At 35.1% G+C, this 19950-nt stretch overlaps 1 protein-coding gene and 1 pseudogene across 1 annotated transcript; both read left to right on the forward strand.

Moving 5' to 3' along the window:
• The first annotated feature begins 3435 nt into the window (after window positions 1–3435).
• On the forward strand, window positions 3436–13635 carry LOC148194405 (uncharacterized). The gene is made up of 15 exons (XM_088096073.1): window positions 3436–3643; window positions 3750–3801; window positions 4029–4317; window positions 5276–5450; window positions 5761–5844; window positions 5951–6192; window positions 6492–6708; window positions 6981–7060; window positions 7388–7472; window positions 8123–8254; window positions 8344–8457; window positions 8545–8592; window positions 11852–11936; window positions 12833–12889; window positions 13052–13635. Exons 3-15 carry the CDS (start codon window positions 4091–4093, stop codon window positions 13162–13164), a joined length of 1659 nt encoding a protein of 552 aa, XP_087952199.1. The 5' UTR covers window positions 3436–3643; window positions 3750–3801; window positions 4029–4090; the 3' UTR covers window positions 13165–13635.
• A 2426-nt stretch (window positions 13636–16061) lies between these two features.
• On the forward strand, window positions 16062–17591 carry LOC124840722 (scarecrow-like protein 23 pseudogene; annotated as a pseudogene).
• The last annotated feature ends 2359 nt before the right edge of the window (window positions 17592–19950 follow it).

Raw genomic sequence — 19950 nt, forward strand, 5'->3', positions numbered from 1 at the left:
CATTGGAATAATCGATTAACACTAGTGATAATCGATTATCATAATATATTTTGTGTAATTGTGAACTTCTCAAGAATAATAATTTATTATCTCATTGCATTTTTTAAAAAAAATGGTAAATTTAATGAAGAATGAACATGAACCAAGCTAGAGGAGCTATAGAACTTGGTGATAATTAGAGAAAGAGATTAGTGGTTATGTTTAGAGTCAATTTTGACTTGTGGTTGAGATTGGAGCATGAATGAGTGTTGGGATGTACCTGAATGTGTGGTTGATGAGCATAAGAGTGAAAGATATGTCTACTTGTTGTACCTAGTAAATCCTGAGTTTATTTGCGGATAGGTGTTTCCTTTTGCGTTGTGTGCAAAAGGAGGGTTGTTTGAGTATTGAACCTTCCTTATGTGAGGGTGATGGTGTTTTCCTTATCCTTGTGTGACAAGAATACATGTTCCTTAGCTGAATTGCAGGATTACTCGAGCAGATTTGTAGGAAAGGCTACAGATGGTTTGTAGGAGCGACTACATACGAATGAGGTAGGATACAAGAATCAGACTAATTCTTACACACAACAATAACACTCATTTAATCATTTCAATTCAACAGTTATATACATACGCATGCAATCCACACAATCATACACATACACATGCAATCAGGTCACACAACAAAAGTTAGACGAGCCTACTCCCCAAAATCCCCAAAAGTTTTTTCGAAACCAGACTCTGATACCAAAAATGTAACGCCCCATTTTCTAGGGTGTCATGGGTGATTCAAAAACCGTAAATTCCAAAACTTTCTTATAGCGCAAAAACATATTTTTCAAAACCATAACATTTAAACATGCGTGAATTATTTGAAATATGAGTTCCAAAAGACTTGTCCAATTCCATTATTCAAATGATGAAAAAAAGTAAAGGAATTAAATGAACTCCAACAACATTGCCTGAAATTTAACAAAAATAACTTTCATTAAAAATCCCAAGTTTGTTCCCTGTTATCTCTCAAATCTATCATGCCTAAGCACCATCTGCAACATAATCTACTCACGTATAACACATTATATAATCATTGCCGATAACTCCATTCACAACACACAAACACAAACACGTATGTGATAAGCTACCAATGAAACAATCATAATAATTATAAGATATAAACACACTAAATATATATCACTCATAAACCACCCCATAGTCAATGGTAATAACAAAAATATTCCTAATCCTCTAGCACGACAACTTAATCACAATAAATTACTCAATTCTCAATCCCCGATCCTTGATCTTCGATCTTCGATCCCTTATTCCTTGATCCTGGATGTCATTACTAACATCTCACACATAGACCCTTGGTCTATCCACTCATTAGCACCTATGCTAACTACTTATTATAACCATTATAGTAACACCACTATCAACATAACATCACTTGGAGCATGTCCAATACCATGATCATCATCATAGATACATCACCATCATGACTATCTCAGTCATGAACAATACCATAAGCATCACCATACCATGATCACCATGAAAAGAGTCAGTCTCACTCTTGTACCTTACTTCACCCGCCTGTAGTCGCTCCTATAGACCACTCTGTAGCTTTCCCTACATATATGCTTGAGTAGTCCTGAGCATGTAATCCAGACACACAAGGACAAGGAAAACACCATCACCCCACACAAGGAAGGTTCAATACCTGAGCAACCCTTCCTTTGCACACAAGGCAAAAGGAAACACCTATCGCAGATAGAACCAAGATTTACTAGGTATAACTAGTAGACCTATTCTCCACTCTCATGCTCATCAACCACATACTCAAGTACATCCCAATACTCACTCATGCTTCAACCTCAACCACAAGTCAAACTTTACCTTAAACATAACCATTAATCTCATTCTCTGATTATTATCATATTCTATAGCTCCTTAAGCTAAGTCCGCATCCATTGTCCATCAAAACGCGCTTTTCCAATAAAATTACACTAGGATAATCGATTATCATAAGTGATAATCGATTATTCTCAAAACGTTCACATTTACACAAAATACCTTGTGATAATCGATTATCACTTAAGATAATAAATTATCTCAATGATTCTGACACAACAAATTTCTAGATTCATCACGTATGAAGGGATAATCGATTATCATCCCAGATAATCGATTATTCCCGAAACACAATGTGCAAATAATCGATTATCTTAATGATTCTTTGGATATCTTGAAGTGTTTTAATGCAGCTGCAACTAAGTTGTGCTTATGAAAGTGTGAAAATAAATTGATTAAAGCTTCATGAAACCTTAAAGATAAACCCAAGAATAACAAATAATTAAAAACCACAAAAAATCAAGTCAAACATGGCATGAAGAAGACAAGAAAAACATGAAAAAGTAAAAGAAGTTTAGCCGAACCAAACTCAATTTGGTTAAGCTAGGAAGAGGAAATAGACACAAAAATTAAACCTTGTATTTTCTCTATTTTTTTCAAGAAAAAAGAGCTTTGATAATTAATAATTTTTTATAATAAAATATAATTGGGAACAAATATATCTTTATATATTTTATTTAATATTTTAAAATAATTATTTTATTTAAATATATCAATAAAATATATAATGTTTAATATGTATTTTGATCTCTTGGTTTGTTAATTTTATTCGAAGTAGTCATATTTTTTTTACATGTTAACAAACTCTCATATTTTGTGAAAACAGTTGAAATTGATTCTTTTTGCTGTCCCATATTTTGTAAATGGATTTGTTTTCTTAAAGCGTTAAAAATGTCCAAGACTCTTCATAAACAAAACTGAATAAATGCTTCAATTTTTTATTGTGCAGCACGATATAATATTGAACATTTCTCTAATATTGAACATTTCAGCGTACCAAGTAAAATTTATCAAAATTTTTGAAAAATAGAAAAAGTAGAAAAATTCTAATTTAACTGTTTTGAAACTAAAATCTTACTTAATCCCATAATTTAATAGTTGCTAGGGCGGCTAATCGTGCGAAATGGTCCATTGTTATCCTAACATACTGTTGGGCTACCAATTCTTGTTTCTCGAAACTTTGTAAAGCAAACAACAGTGCTCATGCTTCCAAAATTCAGGCCGGCAGCGGCGGCGGCACTTGTGGTGGCTCCACCAATTTTGCTGAGAAAAACGATACCTCTTGTCCAAGCAATGACTACCTAACATTTTTTAAACTTACCCAAAACGATTTTAATATTATTTCCACAAAAGAGACAAAATTATTTTCAGTAAAAAAGGAGACAACACTGAAATCGAAACCGGTTCTTCGCGGGATCCAAAGTAACTAATTTTTAAATGATAAAATTACCCATTTATTTATTTTCTTCAGTGCAATTTTTCATTTTTTATTTTAAAAAATACATTTAAAAAGTAAGAAGATTTAGTTGCAAATTTGGCACAAAAGGTGAACGCCATGTCATGTACGAATCATGATACATACACAGAGAAAGACAGCTTGAAACACTGAATAACGCGCAAAGTTGATCTCTGTCAGTAGTTCTTCACTGAAGCCATTGGCCATTGTCGTTGCCATTGCCCAACCAATTTACTACTCTCTCCCTCTCTTTAGGGTTTCGGGGATCTAAAAAAGAAGAACCTTTCTTCATAACTCGGTAATACGAATCCTCAGCTTCTTTCTAGAACCGCAATTCTTCTACATTCTGATTTCTTCTTTGCCGTTCCTAAACCCTAACATCCTTTTTGCTTCTGTTACTTCAGGGCATCAATTCTACTGTTTTGCCCTGGAAACGCTTGAAATCGAGCAATTAAGGTGCCGGAAAGGAAATCTTTCGTTTTTCTTTTTCTTTTTCGCTGAACTTTTTTTTTTTTGGGAAAAAGTATGTATCTTTGTGGAAAATGGGTCGTCGGCGAAAATAGAAAGTGCAGGGAATGAGACTAAATATGTTAGCTTTTTTGTGTGTGAAAATTGTAGGGGGTGAGTTGTGTTCCTGTTGATAAAGATTTCTTACAGTTGGGTTTTTGTGTTTATCCTTTTAGGGGTTTGGAATGAAGTGTTGGGAATGGTTAGAAGGTTGATTGTTTAACATTGAGGCGAGGAGATGGATTCTGCAAGGAGTTGGCTTCAGAAGTTCCAGCCTCGAGATAGAACCAGGGCTGCTGCGAAGAAGAAGGAGGAGGATAGTATTGGAGGAAACGAGGATTTGAATGCGGCGGTGGATGAAGCAGTGCTTTCCAGTGTCACGAAACAGAAGGTGGCCGCAGCAAAGCAGTACATTGAAAATCATTACAAGGAGCAAATGAAGAACCTTCAGGAGAGGAAAGAGCGGTATGATTCAGTTAATCGCTGATTCTGATAATGTTTTATGTATGGAGAAACATCAAGTGTTGACACTTGTTTGTTTTCAAACATCTTGCGTACAGTTTTTGGGTACATTTTTGTGGGATTCCTCTCTTTTCTATTAAAGACTTTCAGTAATTTTCTCGATATTAGATTTCTTATAACTGATGCGGTCGATTGATTCTAAAGTGTTATAATTTTTGTCAGATAGATAGTTGCTCTGTTGGTATTTGTTTTCATCATGCTAGACTCTAGTTCTGTAAATCTTCTAGTATATGTTTTTAGTATTGACGTGGCATTTTTCCATCGCTACATACATACTGCTCTTACTGAACGAACTTTCGAAAGGAGTCTGTGATTGAAAATTGAAGTTGGATTATGTCTCATTTAGTACATCCTTATGAAAACCTTTGAATTTCTAACTCAAATCTGGCACTGTAATTATTTCCGCCAGGATGTTTTAATGTTTTTGTGAAATTTGGTGGACTATTCATATAAAGAACTGGTTACTAATTCTATTTTTTCATGAAGCTTGTATGTGCACGTTCGTCTAATGGGTTGGAAGACATCTCTTTTCTATGTTCTTAACTGGAAAGTTTAATGACCCACTAGGGTTGCCTAGCTCTTATGGGTTGCCTAGTAGTATGCGTGAGATCGTAGGTTCTAAGCTTAGTGTGACCATTGTACTGCTAAGAAAAATTGGAAAGATTTAACGAAGACTTAAGTCATTGGCTCATATCACAAACTCTTAGTGTGGTAGATATAAAGTTCTCATAATTAACGGGATCAGAAAATGACTAATGTGGGAGATGGATTCCTCTGTTTTTTGTAAGGTGCATGTGAATATTTCTGAAACTGTAATTTGCTTGAATATTAATGTGTACCGTGTTAGTTGCTTCGGCAAACATATGATCAACTTTTGTAACACCTCACCTACTTATAACAGTCGAACCATCTTGGAAAAGAAGTTGGCTGATGCTGATGTCTCTGAGGAGGATCAAAACAACCTGCTTAAGTTTTTAGAGAAAAAGGAAACTGAATATATGCGCCTTCAGAGGCATAAGATGGGTGTTGATGATTTTGAGTTATTAACAATGATAGGAAAAGGAGCATTTGGAGAGGTATGTATATGATTATCTTGCTATGATTGGCTTTACTTTCTTCCTTGAACTTCTGATCAATGAATGTACTGATTTCTATCTTAAAGTATATAAAAAGACTGATCTCTGTAAAATATTAACAATGATTGTCAACTTATAAAAGACTGATTTCTATCTTAAAATAGGATTAATTTGAAGATTTTATGTGGTGGAGCACCTACCGTTTCGAGAAACACAAATTCATTTTTGGCTTGTGTGTAAAAGGGTGACAGAATTTTCCAACCGATTTCCTCTCTCCCACTTTTTTTCTCTGAAAATTGAATTTTTCCAGGTCAGAGTCTGTAGGGAGAAGACTAGTGGTCATGTGTATGCAATGAAGAAGCTAAAAAAATCAGAGATGCTCCGCAGAGGCCAGGTTACAAGCATTGGTCAAGCTAGATTATGTTTTCCAGAATTTAGCAGTTTAAATGCCTATGATCAATAAGATCATTATACCTATTCCAATTTGTTATTTTTTTCAGGTTGAGCATGTTAAAGCTGAAAGGAATCTCCTCGCAGAGGTTGACAGCAATTGCATAGTCAAACTTTATTGTTCATTCCAGGATGCTGAATATTTGTATCTTATTATGGAGTATCTACCGGGTGGGGATATGATGACTCTACTAATGAGAAAGGATACCTTGACCGAAGATGAAGCCAGATTTTATGTTGGAGAAACTGTTCTGGCTATTGAATCTATACATAAACACAATTATATACACAGGTATAAATATACTTGTTCATTTACTTCCAGAGAAGTCCGATTTCCTTTGTTATTCCACATTTAACTTTTTTATGTAGGGTTATCTTTTAATTGATTCTGGTATAACTGAGTTAATTTCCAGAATATACTGTTACAAATGTGAGGCTTACATATTTGCTACTAATTTAAAAAGGATCTAATTGTGAAAACTGTTGATGTATGAAGCCACATCTATTTGTTTGTGTTTATCTTTTTGAAACTAAAGCAAACTTAATCATTTATATAGTATAAGTCTGTCTCTTCAATATTTTGTGCTACAGGGATATCAAGCCAGACAATTTGTTACTTGAAAGATACGGGCACTTGAAATTGTCAGATTTTGGACTTTGTAAACCATTAGATTGCAATACACTTGAAGAAAAGGATTTTTCTGTGGGTCAGAATGTGAATGGAACTCCACAAAACGAAGAGCGGATAACTCCTAAACGTTCACAACAAGAACAACTTCAACATTGGCAAATGAACAGGAGAACACTTGTAAGTTCACTGCTATAACGCTATTATTATTTTTAAGTCCTTTTATTTGTTATGACAGTGCATGCAATTGTAAAACTTGATGTTGTGTTTTCCTTGTGATGCAGTGAAATGTTACAGTTTTGATAATTTGTACATATCAAAACCCTATCTGCTCACCCAACCCAAAATGAAAAAATGAAAATAAATGGCTCCATTAAACTAATGGTTAAAGATGACATTGTTATACATCTTTTTTGTGTGCTTGTAATTTTTAAATGTATAAACCCTTGCAGGCTTATTCCACAGTTGGTACACCAGATTATATTGCTCCAGAAGTTCTTTTGAAGAAAGGTTATGGGATGGAATGTGATTGGTGAGTTTTATGTGTGTGAATGTTGGCATGTTAAGTATTAATTTATTTATGCTATGATGTATCTATATCATAACAATTGAGTTTGTCATTTTATTCATTTCTGGTGATCTTTTCAATAATTTTCAAGTTCCAACCCAGTTTGGCATTCAAATTTCTTACTTCCATCATTGGGATGCAATCTCGGACACTTCCTTTTTTTTTATTATTTCCTTTTCAAATGTTCTAAAAGCATGTCAGATTCTGTTTCATTTATGTGGAATTTGTGAACATAAGTTTTAAGTTACATATTTTATATTGATGCAATGATGGTTTTTGCGAAATTCACAGGTGGTCACTTGGAGCGATTATGTATGAAATGTTGGTGGGATATCCACCTTTTTATTCTGATGATCCGATGTTGACTTGTAGGAAGGTAATCATTTCAAAAGAAATGTTTCTTTTGATTATGCTTGTTTGACATTCACACTGGAAAGAGTAAACTTTCTATAAGTGCAGAGTGGTGGATCATAATTCATATTGATAATGCATTCTTTATTTTTTTATGAAGTACAAGCAATATGATATCATGCCTGGACTTCAGAAGCTAATTGTTTTGATTTTCTTATCAATGGTCTGTTAAAATATAGTATAGAAAGAACAATTAGTCAGAGTGTGTTTGGGAACCTGTTTTCATCATTGCAAATGGTAATTCACACTTTCCAAAGCATGAAATAAAGAAGAAACATTTTGTATCATTGGCATTGAACATCTGTTTGGATGATTTGAACTGAACCAAATACACATGCATTTAGCTTAAAATTGGAGAGGTAGAAAGGAGTGGCATAAAAATGTGCTAGAACAAAGCTGGAGGTTGGTTGGAGGAGAGATCTTTCTTGATTTTATTCATTTTTTCAGTCAAGCATTAAAATCACTTTTTTTTTCCTCTCAATTTCCATAAAACGGTTTTCTAACATGATTCATGGTATAGTGCAACCTACACTCTATAGTAGTAGCAAAATCATGTTTACATAATTGTGTATAAATTTTATAGAGCATGCTAATCTTGGTTTCTCTTTTGTGTAGATTGTAAATTGGAAAGCTTATTTGAAATTTCCTGAAGAAGCTAGGCTGTCCCCAGAAGCTAAAAATCTTATTAGTAAACTTTTGTGTAATGTAAATCAGAGGCTGGGGTCAAATGGTGCAGATGAAATAAAGGTGATGTATGCTCTATGACTTTCTAAATTCATCTGTTTGCTATATTATACTTTTTGGTATGGATTTTACCTTTTTGCCATATTCTTTAGGCTCATCCATTCTTCAAAGGTGTTGAATGGGATAAGCTGTATCATATGGAAGCTGCATTTATTCCTGAGGTCAATGATGAGTTAGACACTCAAAATTTTGAAAAGTTTGATGAGGTATTTGAGTCTCTTACATTTTCGCTTTGTGTAGCTTGTTAGAAGTGCCTTGTTCACTTATTCTCATTTTATCTTTTGCAATTGTAGTCTGACAGCCAAAGTCAATCATCGTCAAGATCTGGTCCATGGAGGAAGGTAATATTTGGCATTTCCTTCTCTGTGCGAAATTAGTTAGAAAGGACAGAGAAAATTAGTTAGTCATCTATAGAGCTTGTGTCTGCCCCCGGTAGTGTAGAAAGGACAGAGAAAATTAGTTAGTCATCATTTTATACTTTGCATGGATGTGATTTATGAGTAGATTATTGGTGTATATTTTAGTCGTCATATGAGTTGTGTTTGTTGTTGAGATGGTACAAACCATAGGCAGGACCATGGTGGTAGGAAAAATCAATTAGTCATCATTGCTTTGTTTATACTTTTTGAACTATTTATCTTCTTCAAACTCTTGATATGAATAATGTTTGGGATTGTACTTCCTACATCTAACTAACTTTACAATTTTTCTAACAAGAATTGATACTTGTGCGGAATATTTTGGAAACCTAAGTCATGGCCTGTTACGATCTAAGGTAGGGGTAATAATAAGGGTTGGAAAGTATATGAGCAGAGAGAATATTTAGTATAAGTTAATTAGAGTAAATAAATATAGTATAAGTTAATTAGAGTAAATAAATATAGTATAAGTTAATTAGAGTAAATAAATATATATTTAGGGAAATATTCAATATAAGATATTTATAATTAAGGATATATGCTAGGATAATATACGGAGAGATATTTATATTAAATATAGAGATATTTATATTAAATATAGGGATATTTATATTAAATATAAGGATATTTATATTAAATGCAGATAGAGGAATATTTAATAAGAGATGGGCTGGAAATAATTAATATAAATAAAGTTAGAGTCTAGGGTTAAAGGTATGCTGGTGATTATTGAGTTTTGTGACAGACATTATTGTCTTGTGAGGGAGGTTATGCTCTCAAAGTAATTGAAGGAGGTTATGCTCCCAATTATTGTTTACCCTTGTTTATTCAGATATTACCATCAATAAAAGAGATTCATTCATCCATTGTTATTCGTTTATTGTTCTATTACGTGTGTTTATTGTTCTATTACGTGTGAGAGAGTGTGCAAGGTTGTATTTGGCTAGTTTACGTACTCAGGTACGTAACAATTGGTCCGACCTGCCGGATCGTCAAGGGAGGAAACTGCCGGATCATCATGGAGGGAAGAGTGAATGTCATTGAAGGAAGATTGGAGGTCATAGAAATCTCCATGGGAGGACTGGAGGCAGCAGTCCAGGAACTGGTGAAGGTGATGGGAGAGCGAGGTCGACGACATGAGGGAAATCCTGATGGAAGTCAGGGGTCTGTCAATGGGAGAAGGAATGAGGAGGACGAGAGAGAGGGCAGGAGGCTAGATGGTGGACACCGAGAGGAGCAACCATATTGGAGGAGAAGGGTAGACTTACCCATCTTCGAAGGAAGCGATCCTTTGAATTGGATCAATAGAGCGGACAAATTCTTTGAGCTACAAGGAGTGTCGGAGGAAGAAAAGTTGCACCTAGCCTATATCAGCATGGAGGGAATCGCAGGACACTGGTTCAGATTCTGGAGGGAGAAGGCCAGGAACCGTTCGTGGGCAGGATTAAAGGAGTCAATGGTGATCCGTTTTGGAGGAAGAAACCGGGGAACCGTCTTCGAGAGACTGGCGGCCTGTAAACAATCAGGAACCGTGGAAGAATACATCCAAGAATTTGAAGTCTTGGTCGGCCAAACGGAAACAATGCCCGACGCACAGCTGATGGGGTACTTTATGGCAGGATTGCAGGAGGGGATCCGTAATCAACTCAGATTACTTGATCCGCGGGAGTTGATGGACGTTATGAGACTGGCAAAGGATGTGGAAGAGTTCCAAGGGGGCGTGAAGGCTGGGAGCGGAAGTGTGATCGAGAATCAATCTGGAGAAAAACCGAACGGGGTGGATACGCGACTGGAGCTCAGTCGCCCGAACCAAGGCCGAACGGTAACTGTCGTGGAGAGCCGGGCGGACATCACGGAGAATGTGGGGACCGGACGAAAGGAAAGAAACGTGAGGGATCTACCTTATGAGGAATATGAAAAACGTAGGAAAGAAGGAAGGTGCTTTAGATGCGGCGAGCGGTTCGGTCCTGCGCACCGTTGTCCGGACAGGAGTTTGAGAGTCCTGATATATGCCGAGGACGACGAAGAATTTCCACCACCCAAACCTCCAGACTTGAATTGATGAGGAGCCATGAGATCAAGCTCCCCAATCCAACCTTGGGGACAAGGTTGTTTTGCAGCGAGGAGTAATGTTACGATCTAAGGTAGGGGTAATAATAAGGGTTGGAAAGTATATGAGCAGAGAGAATATTTAGTATAAGTTAATTAGAGTAAATAAATATAGTATAAGTTAATTAGAGTAAATAAATATAGTATAAGTTAATTAGAGTAAATAAATATAGTATAAGTTAATTAGAGTAAATAAATATATATTTAGGGAAATATTCAATATAAGATATTTATAATTAAGGATATATGCTAGGATAATATACGGAGAGATATTTATATTAAATATAGAGATATTTATATTAAATATAGAGATATTTATATTAAATATAGGGATATTTATATTAAATATAAGGATATTTATATTAAATGCAGATAGAGGAATATTTAATAAGAGATGGGCTGGAAATAATTAATATAAATAAAGTTAGAGTCTAGGGTTAAAGGTATGCTGGTGATTATTGAGTTTTGTGACAGACATTATTGTCTTGTGAGGGAGGTTATGCTCTCAAAGTAATTGAAGGAGGTTATGCTCCCAATTATTGTTTACCCTTGTTTATTCAGATATTACCATCAATAAAAGAGATTCATTCATCCATTGTTATTCGTTTATTGTTCTATTACGTGTGTTTATTGTTCTATTACGTGTGAGAGAGTGTGCAAGGTTGTATTTGGCTAGTTTACGTACTCAGGTACGTAACATGGCCCGTGTTGAAATGTGTATTATTAAAGCTTTGAAAAACGTGAGCACTAGGTTAGCAATAACTTTCACGACACAGGGTTGCTTAGATCTTCTTGAGTCTGAATTATATTAGCTAAAGGCAGTTCTTGTTAACCATTATAAAAAACTTACCAGTGTATAACTTGGTTATACTTATTATTAGCAGCGGCCAAGGGGTATCTTGCAAGTTATAATTGTTAGTTATTTTGTTCTTTTTACCTGACGTCTATCACAATTGTTTAATATTTTCTCTTGCTACATTATATTCTCTATCTTCAAATCTTCAATTTGTTAATTTCTGTTTTCTCACTCCTATCGATTTCCTTTGTCCTTTTTTTTGTTGAGATGTTGCAGATGCTTTCATCTAAGGACTTAAATTTTGTTGGATACACATACAAGAACTTTGAAATTGTCAACGATTATCAAGTCCCTGGGATGGGTACATCTCTTTATTTATTTATTTTTTTTTTTCACTTTTTACTGCTTCAAATTGTTTTATGTTAATGTTTTTTGGGGATTCTCTTTTAGTCATGTCATAGCTATTATGCTTGTTATGTTAGATATATTTATTATAAGAGGGATATTCAGATATTCAAAATCATTTTTTAGATAATTATGGTTGAGGAGCTCTTTTTGTGTATGTGTTTCCATCTTAGGTACTGATAGAAACTGGTATTATATGAAAGGAAGTAGATGATATTGTAGGAGAACAATTACTTTACAGCCAAAACAGCATAACTCAAGCTTAGAAAAAGAAACCAGGAAAAACGGAAAATAGTAATCCAGAAAAGAAGATAACATCCAGAGTTGCAAGATGCAACCATGCCTACCAATACCTCACCCAATTTCTGTCACGCCCTTTTGCTACTCTCTCGTACCTCATGACTGAGTATTCCACTCCAATATCCTCTTTCCATGTGGACATTTTGTTATCCATATCTCACCTTCTAGTTTTGCATTTCCATGCTTTTAGCCCATTTAGTCTCAGCCCATCTTCCTTCTTTTTTACACCTCCTCCTCTTGTGAACAGGGGTTAAAGGCCCAACAGATACATTAATTGAGAGTATGATTGTTTAAGTCAGTAAGTGGTTGTTACATGAAAAAATAATAGCATTGTTCAGATATTATTGCAAGGATATATAAAACCTCAGTTTCACTTCAATGAGGTGACATGTTTTTTCAGGAAGGAAACGTAAACTGGTGGGGTTATGTTGAAAGGCAAAAATCTTTGAATTTTTGTGTTTGTCTTTTGTGCTGATCGTATTTGCATTTAATGTCCTGGAAGGTCGTTTGTTTTGTTCTTTTGCGTTGACTTTGGTTTCCTCTTGCTCCCAGCTGAACTGAAAAAGAAACAATCCAAACCAAAGAGGCCAACCATCAAGTCACTTTTCGGTAGGCTTTCTCTTGCTTTGGGACCATTCATTATATTCCTTATAGCTGTTTTCTTTTAGCTTGTGTTTCACTGTGTACGGTATACCTGCGTTTCTTTCATGTAATGTAACCATAAATCTTTTGAAGTGATAAAACTGGCTGACATGATTGATTGTGAATCAGAAACACCAGAGCAAGAGTTGTCCGACACATCTGCTCAAGGAAGCTTTTTAAAGCTCTTGCCACCCCAGTTAGAGGTATCTCGCAGAGACAAGAATCTTCCTCCCAGGTCCTAACAAGCTTCTCGCGTGATCTATCCACTGACACAGTAGGAATCATAACTCAGCATTTTAACCATTTCCACCTTTAAAATTTCACTCTTTGATGCGTTTGGATTTGTTCTTCATTACACTAATGGCTTGGACCAGTCTCGTCAGTGGCTCGCAACTATTGATTTGTAAATCTCTTACTCCTCACCACCTCCCTTGTTACACATGCTACACTAAAACATACACCCATTGTCTATCAATACTTCATACAATGTATATTCGCGTTCTCTTTTACATTAATGATACCAAAGCATTTGTCCATGTATCATTGGAGTGTAGTATATAAGAACAACATCTATTTACATTTTTTTTTTAAATATCATTAATTTGTAAGGGTTATGGTTCGTTTATTTATTATTGTATTGGACGGGATGCCTCTAAGCTGATGTCTACTTCATTGCTTACATTTTAAAATTGGAGGATTACTTTTCCTATTTACTCAGTTCTTTTCTGCACACTGAATTCTTCTGTAATATTTAGCCAGTTAACATGATACTGTATTTTTAGGAGTATTACCTACATTCTTATTGACAGTGTTTATTACACATAATATGTGAAAAGTTTCCTTTTGCATCTTTTATTGTGCATTACTTTTACTCTTGAATCTAACATGCTTCCTGCATCATATGGAAATGTAAAATCATCTTTCTTATTTCATGCATCACATCAACACTATTTTATTTTACTAAAAAACAAGAAACTGAAGTGTAATTTTTGAAGGGTGTCGGATTTGGTGAGCACTACTTTCAGAAGTTGACATGATTAATACCATCATACTGTGACGTGGTGGTATTGTTGCTGGCTCATCACTTATCTTATGCCAAAATTGAACGAAAATGGTTCAAACCAAACTGTTTTTGTACCCCTCAAATAATCTCAAATATTTTTCAGCTTAAAGATATTATTAACCTTGACATTCCAGTTTTGATCATACCGAAGATGCATCTGCTATTACGTATCATAGTCTGTATATTTTGTTTACGTTCTTAATTTGGACTGTGTTTTGATAGAAAAAAGTAAACGAATTGGCACATACTTCCTACTCAAAATATATTTTTTAAAATAGTGAAATTATAACAGGCGAAATTTGCATCAAATTTGCAATTGATTAATTGATCAATAGTTTACAGCAAAATTTATGTTTTCCCTTTTCTAAATCATGCGTACTTAAAGCAACAAATAGTGCCTCAACACATGTTTGAGGGAAGGAAAAAAAAGGTTAAATATTGTCGTATTCATATTAAAACCGCACCAATATATGTGATTGTTATGATTGATTGGTGCAAGAGCATTCCAAGGAAAACTTATTCGAATATTCTGTCCAGATTTCAGAGATGACATATGCCTTATTTTATCTTTAAAATATTTATTAATTTTTTTACATTTCTTCTATAAAACGTGATTTTATTATTTTATTATTTTCATCTACTTATATACCATGGTTTTATATTTTTATCTAAGATAAAAATGTCTCATTTTTATCTTTTACTTATATAAGATATTGACAAAGGATGTAAAATAAATTTCTCATCATTACTATTTAGATACTTTTAGTTTACAATAGTTTACTAATATTGATAAATGGCAGAATTGTTATAACTAAAAGAATTAACATATATATAAAAGATTATAAAAATTCAAAACTAATTAAAAAATGAAAAATTAAACTGTGTTTACCTAGAATCAACACATTTTGACTGCCTCCTTTAGCTCCAACATTTGATTTCTTCTCATATTTACAGTGTGACACTCACACTTCTTTTTTAATGCATTGGAATGGTTCCTTGCTTTATTTCTTTACTTCTTTTTTTTCTAAATATAAAATAATTGCATTCTCCTGCATACTCATTCCCTATGAAGCAGCCTTGATGAGGAAAATGTCAAACTTACATAAGAATTATATCACAAAACACCATGAAACAGCCCACGGATAATAACACCATTATTTTTCATGTGCCGTGTCGTTTAAAGCATGATATTTAACTTCATCTTCTTTACTAATCAAAATTAGACATCAATAATCTTTCTATATTAAACTGTCATTGTAGCATGGTAAAATAATTGGGACGGTCCTTCCATACCCATTCACCCTTAATAAACTAACATAACCTTCGCTTTCTTCTAAAAGGTGGTTTAATAATTACTCAATTAATATATCTTATTCTCGGTTAATAATGAAAAGGAAATTTTAAAGAAGAATGCCACTAAATAAATATCTACAAGGGAAGGATTGAAAAGTGTTGAAGTAAAAAGCAGAACTGATATGATAAATGTGTACTGTGTACGAAAAGCAATTTCCATTTCGTTCCTAATTCCTCAGTGGCTTTGCGAAGTCAGAGAGGATTAAGATAAACAAGTGAAAAGCAATTTTCACTACAGTTTATGATGACATTAATCATATTATTATTTATATAGGGTAGTTGCTCCTTCTCCATCACCATGTCACCACAAACAAAAACGTCACTCTCCATGCTATTCACATCAGCTTTGAAAAATAGCTCAAAGTTAAGACATGTAATAAAAAGCTTACAAACATTTAAGTTCATTACTATAATAGTAAAATCACTGCCAAATCGACGTGTAATGATTAGGCTTCTAGCCACTTATCTTTTTCTTAGTGGCTTTATTATGCCGGCCAGCCCCTGGAATTGGCAATGTCATTGACAATACAATACAAAACAACACAATAAACTCTTTTTTTCTTTTTTTATCGTCAAACTTTGCCTTTAAAAGTGGCACAAGCCTATTCTTCAAAGCCCCTCTTACACCTTCTCCTCCCTTGTTCCTCTTCTTTTGTGTTTTGCTCTTGTTTCTTTTCCCTATCTCAATAATTTATTACATTTCTTGCATTATTTGATCCTTGTATGATGAAAGTGGGATTCGAGCTGGTTCATGCAAATTATAATCCAAACATGATTCGTTCGCACATGCATGAAACATGGGATCACTACTCAAATATTATTACTTCCTTGCCATTTTCGGCTCCAACCCCATCAAACCTATATCCAAAGCCAGCAACAGAAAACCAGTGCCTAAACATGGGGCAGAATGAAGTCTCTGATTGGATGGAGGAACACATTGATGACATCACTAAACACCTTGTTGAAGACTTACCAGAAACCACTTCTGATAGCTTGGTGCCAAATAACACAACAAGGGTTTCCCATCACAACCTTGTTCCCTCACTTTTACCCAACTTGATCAGTGAAAGAAAAGCTTCAGGCTTTAGACCCCAATTTGAGGCCATCACCAATGTTCACTCAGGTTTAGATCATAGCTACAATGTCTGTGATCAAGGGTTGAGCCTCATAAGCCTTCTAATGGAGTGTGCAGTGGCAATTTCAGTCGACAACCTGGGTGAGGCTCATAGGATGTTACTAGAGCTAACACAAATGGCCTCACCCTACAAAGCATCGTGTGGTGAACGCGTTGTTGCTTATTTTACCAAGGCCATGACTTGCAGGGTCATGAATTCTTGGCTTGGGATGTGTTCCCCTTTGCTTGATCACAGAAACATTAACTCAGCATTCCAAGTCTTCAACAACGTTTCCCCTTTCATAAAATTTGCTCACTTCACTTCCAACCAGGCAATCCTTGAGGCAGTAAACCATTGTGACAGTATTCACATAATCGACTTGGACATCATGCAAGGCCTGCAATGGCCAGCTTTTTTCCATATATTAGCCACCAGAATGGAGGGTCCACCACAGGTAACCATGACATGCTTCGGAACCTCAACGGAACTCCTCGTTGAAACTGGGAAACAGCTCTCCAACTTTGCAAGAAGGCTTGGCATGTCATTCAAGTTCCACCCCATTGCAAGCAAGTTTGGGGAAGTAATCGATGTGTCTATGCTGCATGTAAAGCCTGGCGAGGCACTGGCAGTGCATTGGTTGCAGCATTCACTGTACGATGCAACTGGACCTGATTGGAAAACACTAAGGCTCCTTGAGGAGTTGGAGCCAAGAATAATCACCTTGGTGGAGCAAGATGTGAACCATGGAGGCTCATTCTTGGATCGTTTTGTGGGCTCCTTGCACTACTACTCCACCCTATTTGATTCTCTTGGAGCATACTTACACTTTGATGATGAAAACAGGCACCGTGTGGAGCATGCCCTTCTCTCTAGGGAAATCAACAATGTGTTGGCCATAGGAGGCCCTAAGAGGAACGGTGAAGACAAGTTTAGGCAGTGGAGAAGAGAGCTTGCTAACCACTATTTTCAGCAGATTCCCATGAGTGCCAATTCAATGGCTCAAGCTCAGTTGATATTGAACATGTTCTCACCAGCTTATGGGTATAGTCTTGCACAAGTTGATGGCACATTAAGGCTTGGATGGAAGGATACAAGTTTGTACACAGCTTCTGCATGGACCTGTTGTACTTCTAACTAGCTTCCTACCTTCAGAAAATTCAGCTGTATATTCAGAACATTCATTTTTCTATTTCCTCCCTTGAGAAATCTAGCTTCTTTGCTTTTTCTTCCATTTTTTTTTGCTTCCTATTTTCTTGGTTCTCATGCCCTTGGTAATTTAACCACATGACAAAACATTACAAGTTAAATGCTACTGTGTCTACATTAAGTTTGTTTCCCTTTATGTGGTCCCAAATGTTGTTTAAATTTAGACATGCATATGCGTATGCATAATAAAAAATAAGAGTGGCAACAACTTTCTCAACTTTAATTGGTTTTTGTTTCACAGACCTTTTGTGTGTGTGAACAAGCAATTAGGTTATCTTCGCTTCAGGCAGGAATGCACTTCATTAATACCTAATCAAATTGTGTCCAACTTTTATAGGTGAAGCATGTTTTGTGGAAAATGCGTACTACAGTGGAATATTTTTTAACCCTACAGATTAACTTTTTCTTTTTTCAGAAATCTGAAAACTTTTCCATGTTCATTTTATTTTTAAGCAGTAAAATATTTAAAAGATAATATTTTTTGGCGCTATTTTCACGGAAACGTGATAATATAATTATTCCGATAGGTTAAAAAAGAGTTTAGCTGCGATGAAAATAACTTTTTTTATTTGTATTTTGTCAAAACCTGAAAATATATTTGGAAGGGAGTCACAGATGTCTCAAAAGAGTGAATATTTTATAAAATTTCTCAAACCACAGTTCATCTCATTTTCTCATAAATATGCATCTCTCTAAAACTCAAGCCTCTAACTTTTATCCTCCTTCTCTCTAGAAATTTTTCATCTCCTTTCATTTTTTTCTTCAACCAACCACTGTTTAAGCAAACTAGGAGGCAAGATCATTGTTTTCCACCGATCAAAATCAAGCTTAGAGTTGGTAAGTTCATCCTCTTCTTAGAAATTCTATTTTCGGACACATGCAAGCCATGTTTCTGGTTGCATTCATCAGCTTCTTCTTCTTATTTCTAATCACTTTTCTAGTATTTGGGTTGGTCCGTTATCGCAAATTGGAGAACGGTAGGTTCTTGAGATTTTCTGGTATTAGGAGCAAATTTCTAAAGTGGTAGAGCTGTTTGGTCCGGTTAAGAGGTAAGGGAAGCTAGCTAATTTAATTACTTGGTTTTAATGTATGAAATTGATTTGGATGATTCTGTATGAATGTAAAATTGGATGAATTGGGTGTTCGATGTTGTTGGTGTGGAATATTGATGCTGTGTTTATGATGATTTTGTTTTTGCATAATTCTGGTTTAGTGGCCGAGTGAAATTGGTAAGGTTTGGTGTTGATCCTAACTTTGCAGTTATTCTGCAGAATTATGTAGTTTGCTGAAGGCCTTTAATTGATCGTTCGACTTCTCTCTAGTGTTCGGTCTTAACTTAGTTCTGCTATTGTGGATTCTCAGTTAATGACCGCTCGGTCTAGTGTTGATTTTTAATTTAATATAGCGTTCGGTCTGTCATATACTATAACTGTTAGTGACTGCTCGGTCTCGGTAGTGCTCAGCCAGATGCCAGCACTCGGTTTCAGTAGTGCTCGGTGATGCACTAAGCACTTGGTCTCAGCTTATTACCAAAATTACGTAACTGAAATTGAAACTAAGAGTGTTCGGTCTAATCTCGTAGTATTCGGTTTAAGCTCTTAGATTTTGATTACAAGCTTTAGTATTTGATTATGTCCAATTATAGATGTTCTATATTATTCAGTCAATTCTTTGGATTCTGTTTAGTAAATATAGTTCGGTTATAGTCTTTGAATAATGAGAAAATGTTTTGTCTCACAATAAGCATTGGGTTCAACTAAAGTGTTTAGCCTGGTTATAACGATCGGCATAAGCCTCAGTGTTCAGCTTAAGCCTATAGTGATTTGTCTAAGATAATAGTGTTCGGTATGGTTTACTAGTAATCGGCATTAATCAATAAATGTTCCGTCTAATTCAATAGTACTCTGATCAAGCTAATAGCGTTTGGCTCATGTTTGAGTTTCACTCTTTACATGATCGTTCGGTCATGTTCACCATAGGGAAACAATATCCTGTACGATCATGTTCGCATATGGGGGTGTTCTACCGTCAGGTTTTATTCATAATAAGTGTTGATATTTCTGAGTCAGTTGTGCTCAATGGTGATGTTATTTTAATGTTCGGTTTGAAGTTATTTAAAGGTGTTATGGATGAGGAAATATGTTGTTAATGAAATATGATGATATTTAAAATGTGATATGAATAGTATGGATATGAAAGAGTATTCCAGGGAGGAATATCTCAGGATTTGTTATGGAATGGTAAAGTATGAATGTGGTCATGCTAAGGTGGCGTTTATCCTGATATTCTAT

The sequence above is a fragment of the Vigna umbellata genome, chromosome 8 (assembly GCF_029865625.1).
Source record: "Vigna umbellata cultivar VRB3 chromosome 8, Vumbellata_1.0, whole genome shotgun sequence".
In the NCBI taxonomy this organism is placed as follows: domain Eukaryota; kingdom Viridiplantae; phylum Streptophyta; class Magnoliopsida; order Fabales; family Fabaceae; genus Vigna; species Vigna umbellata.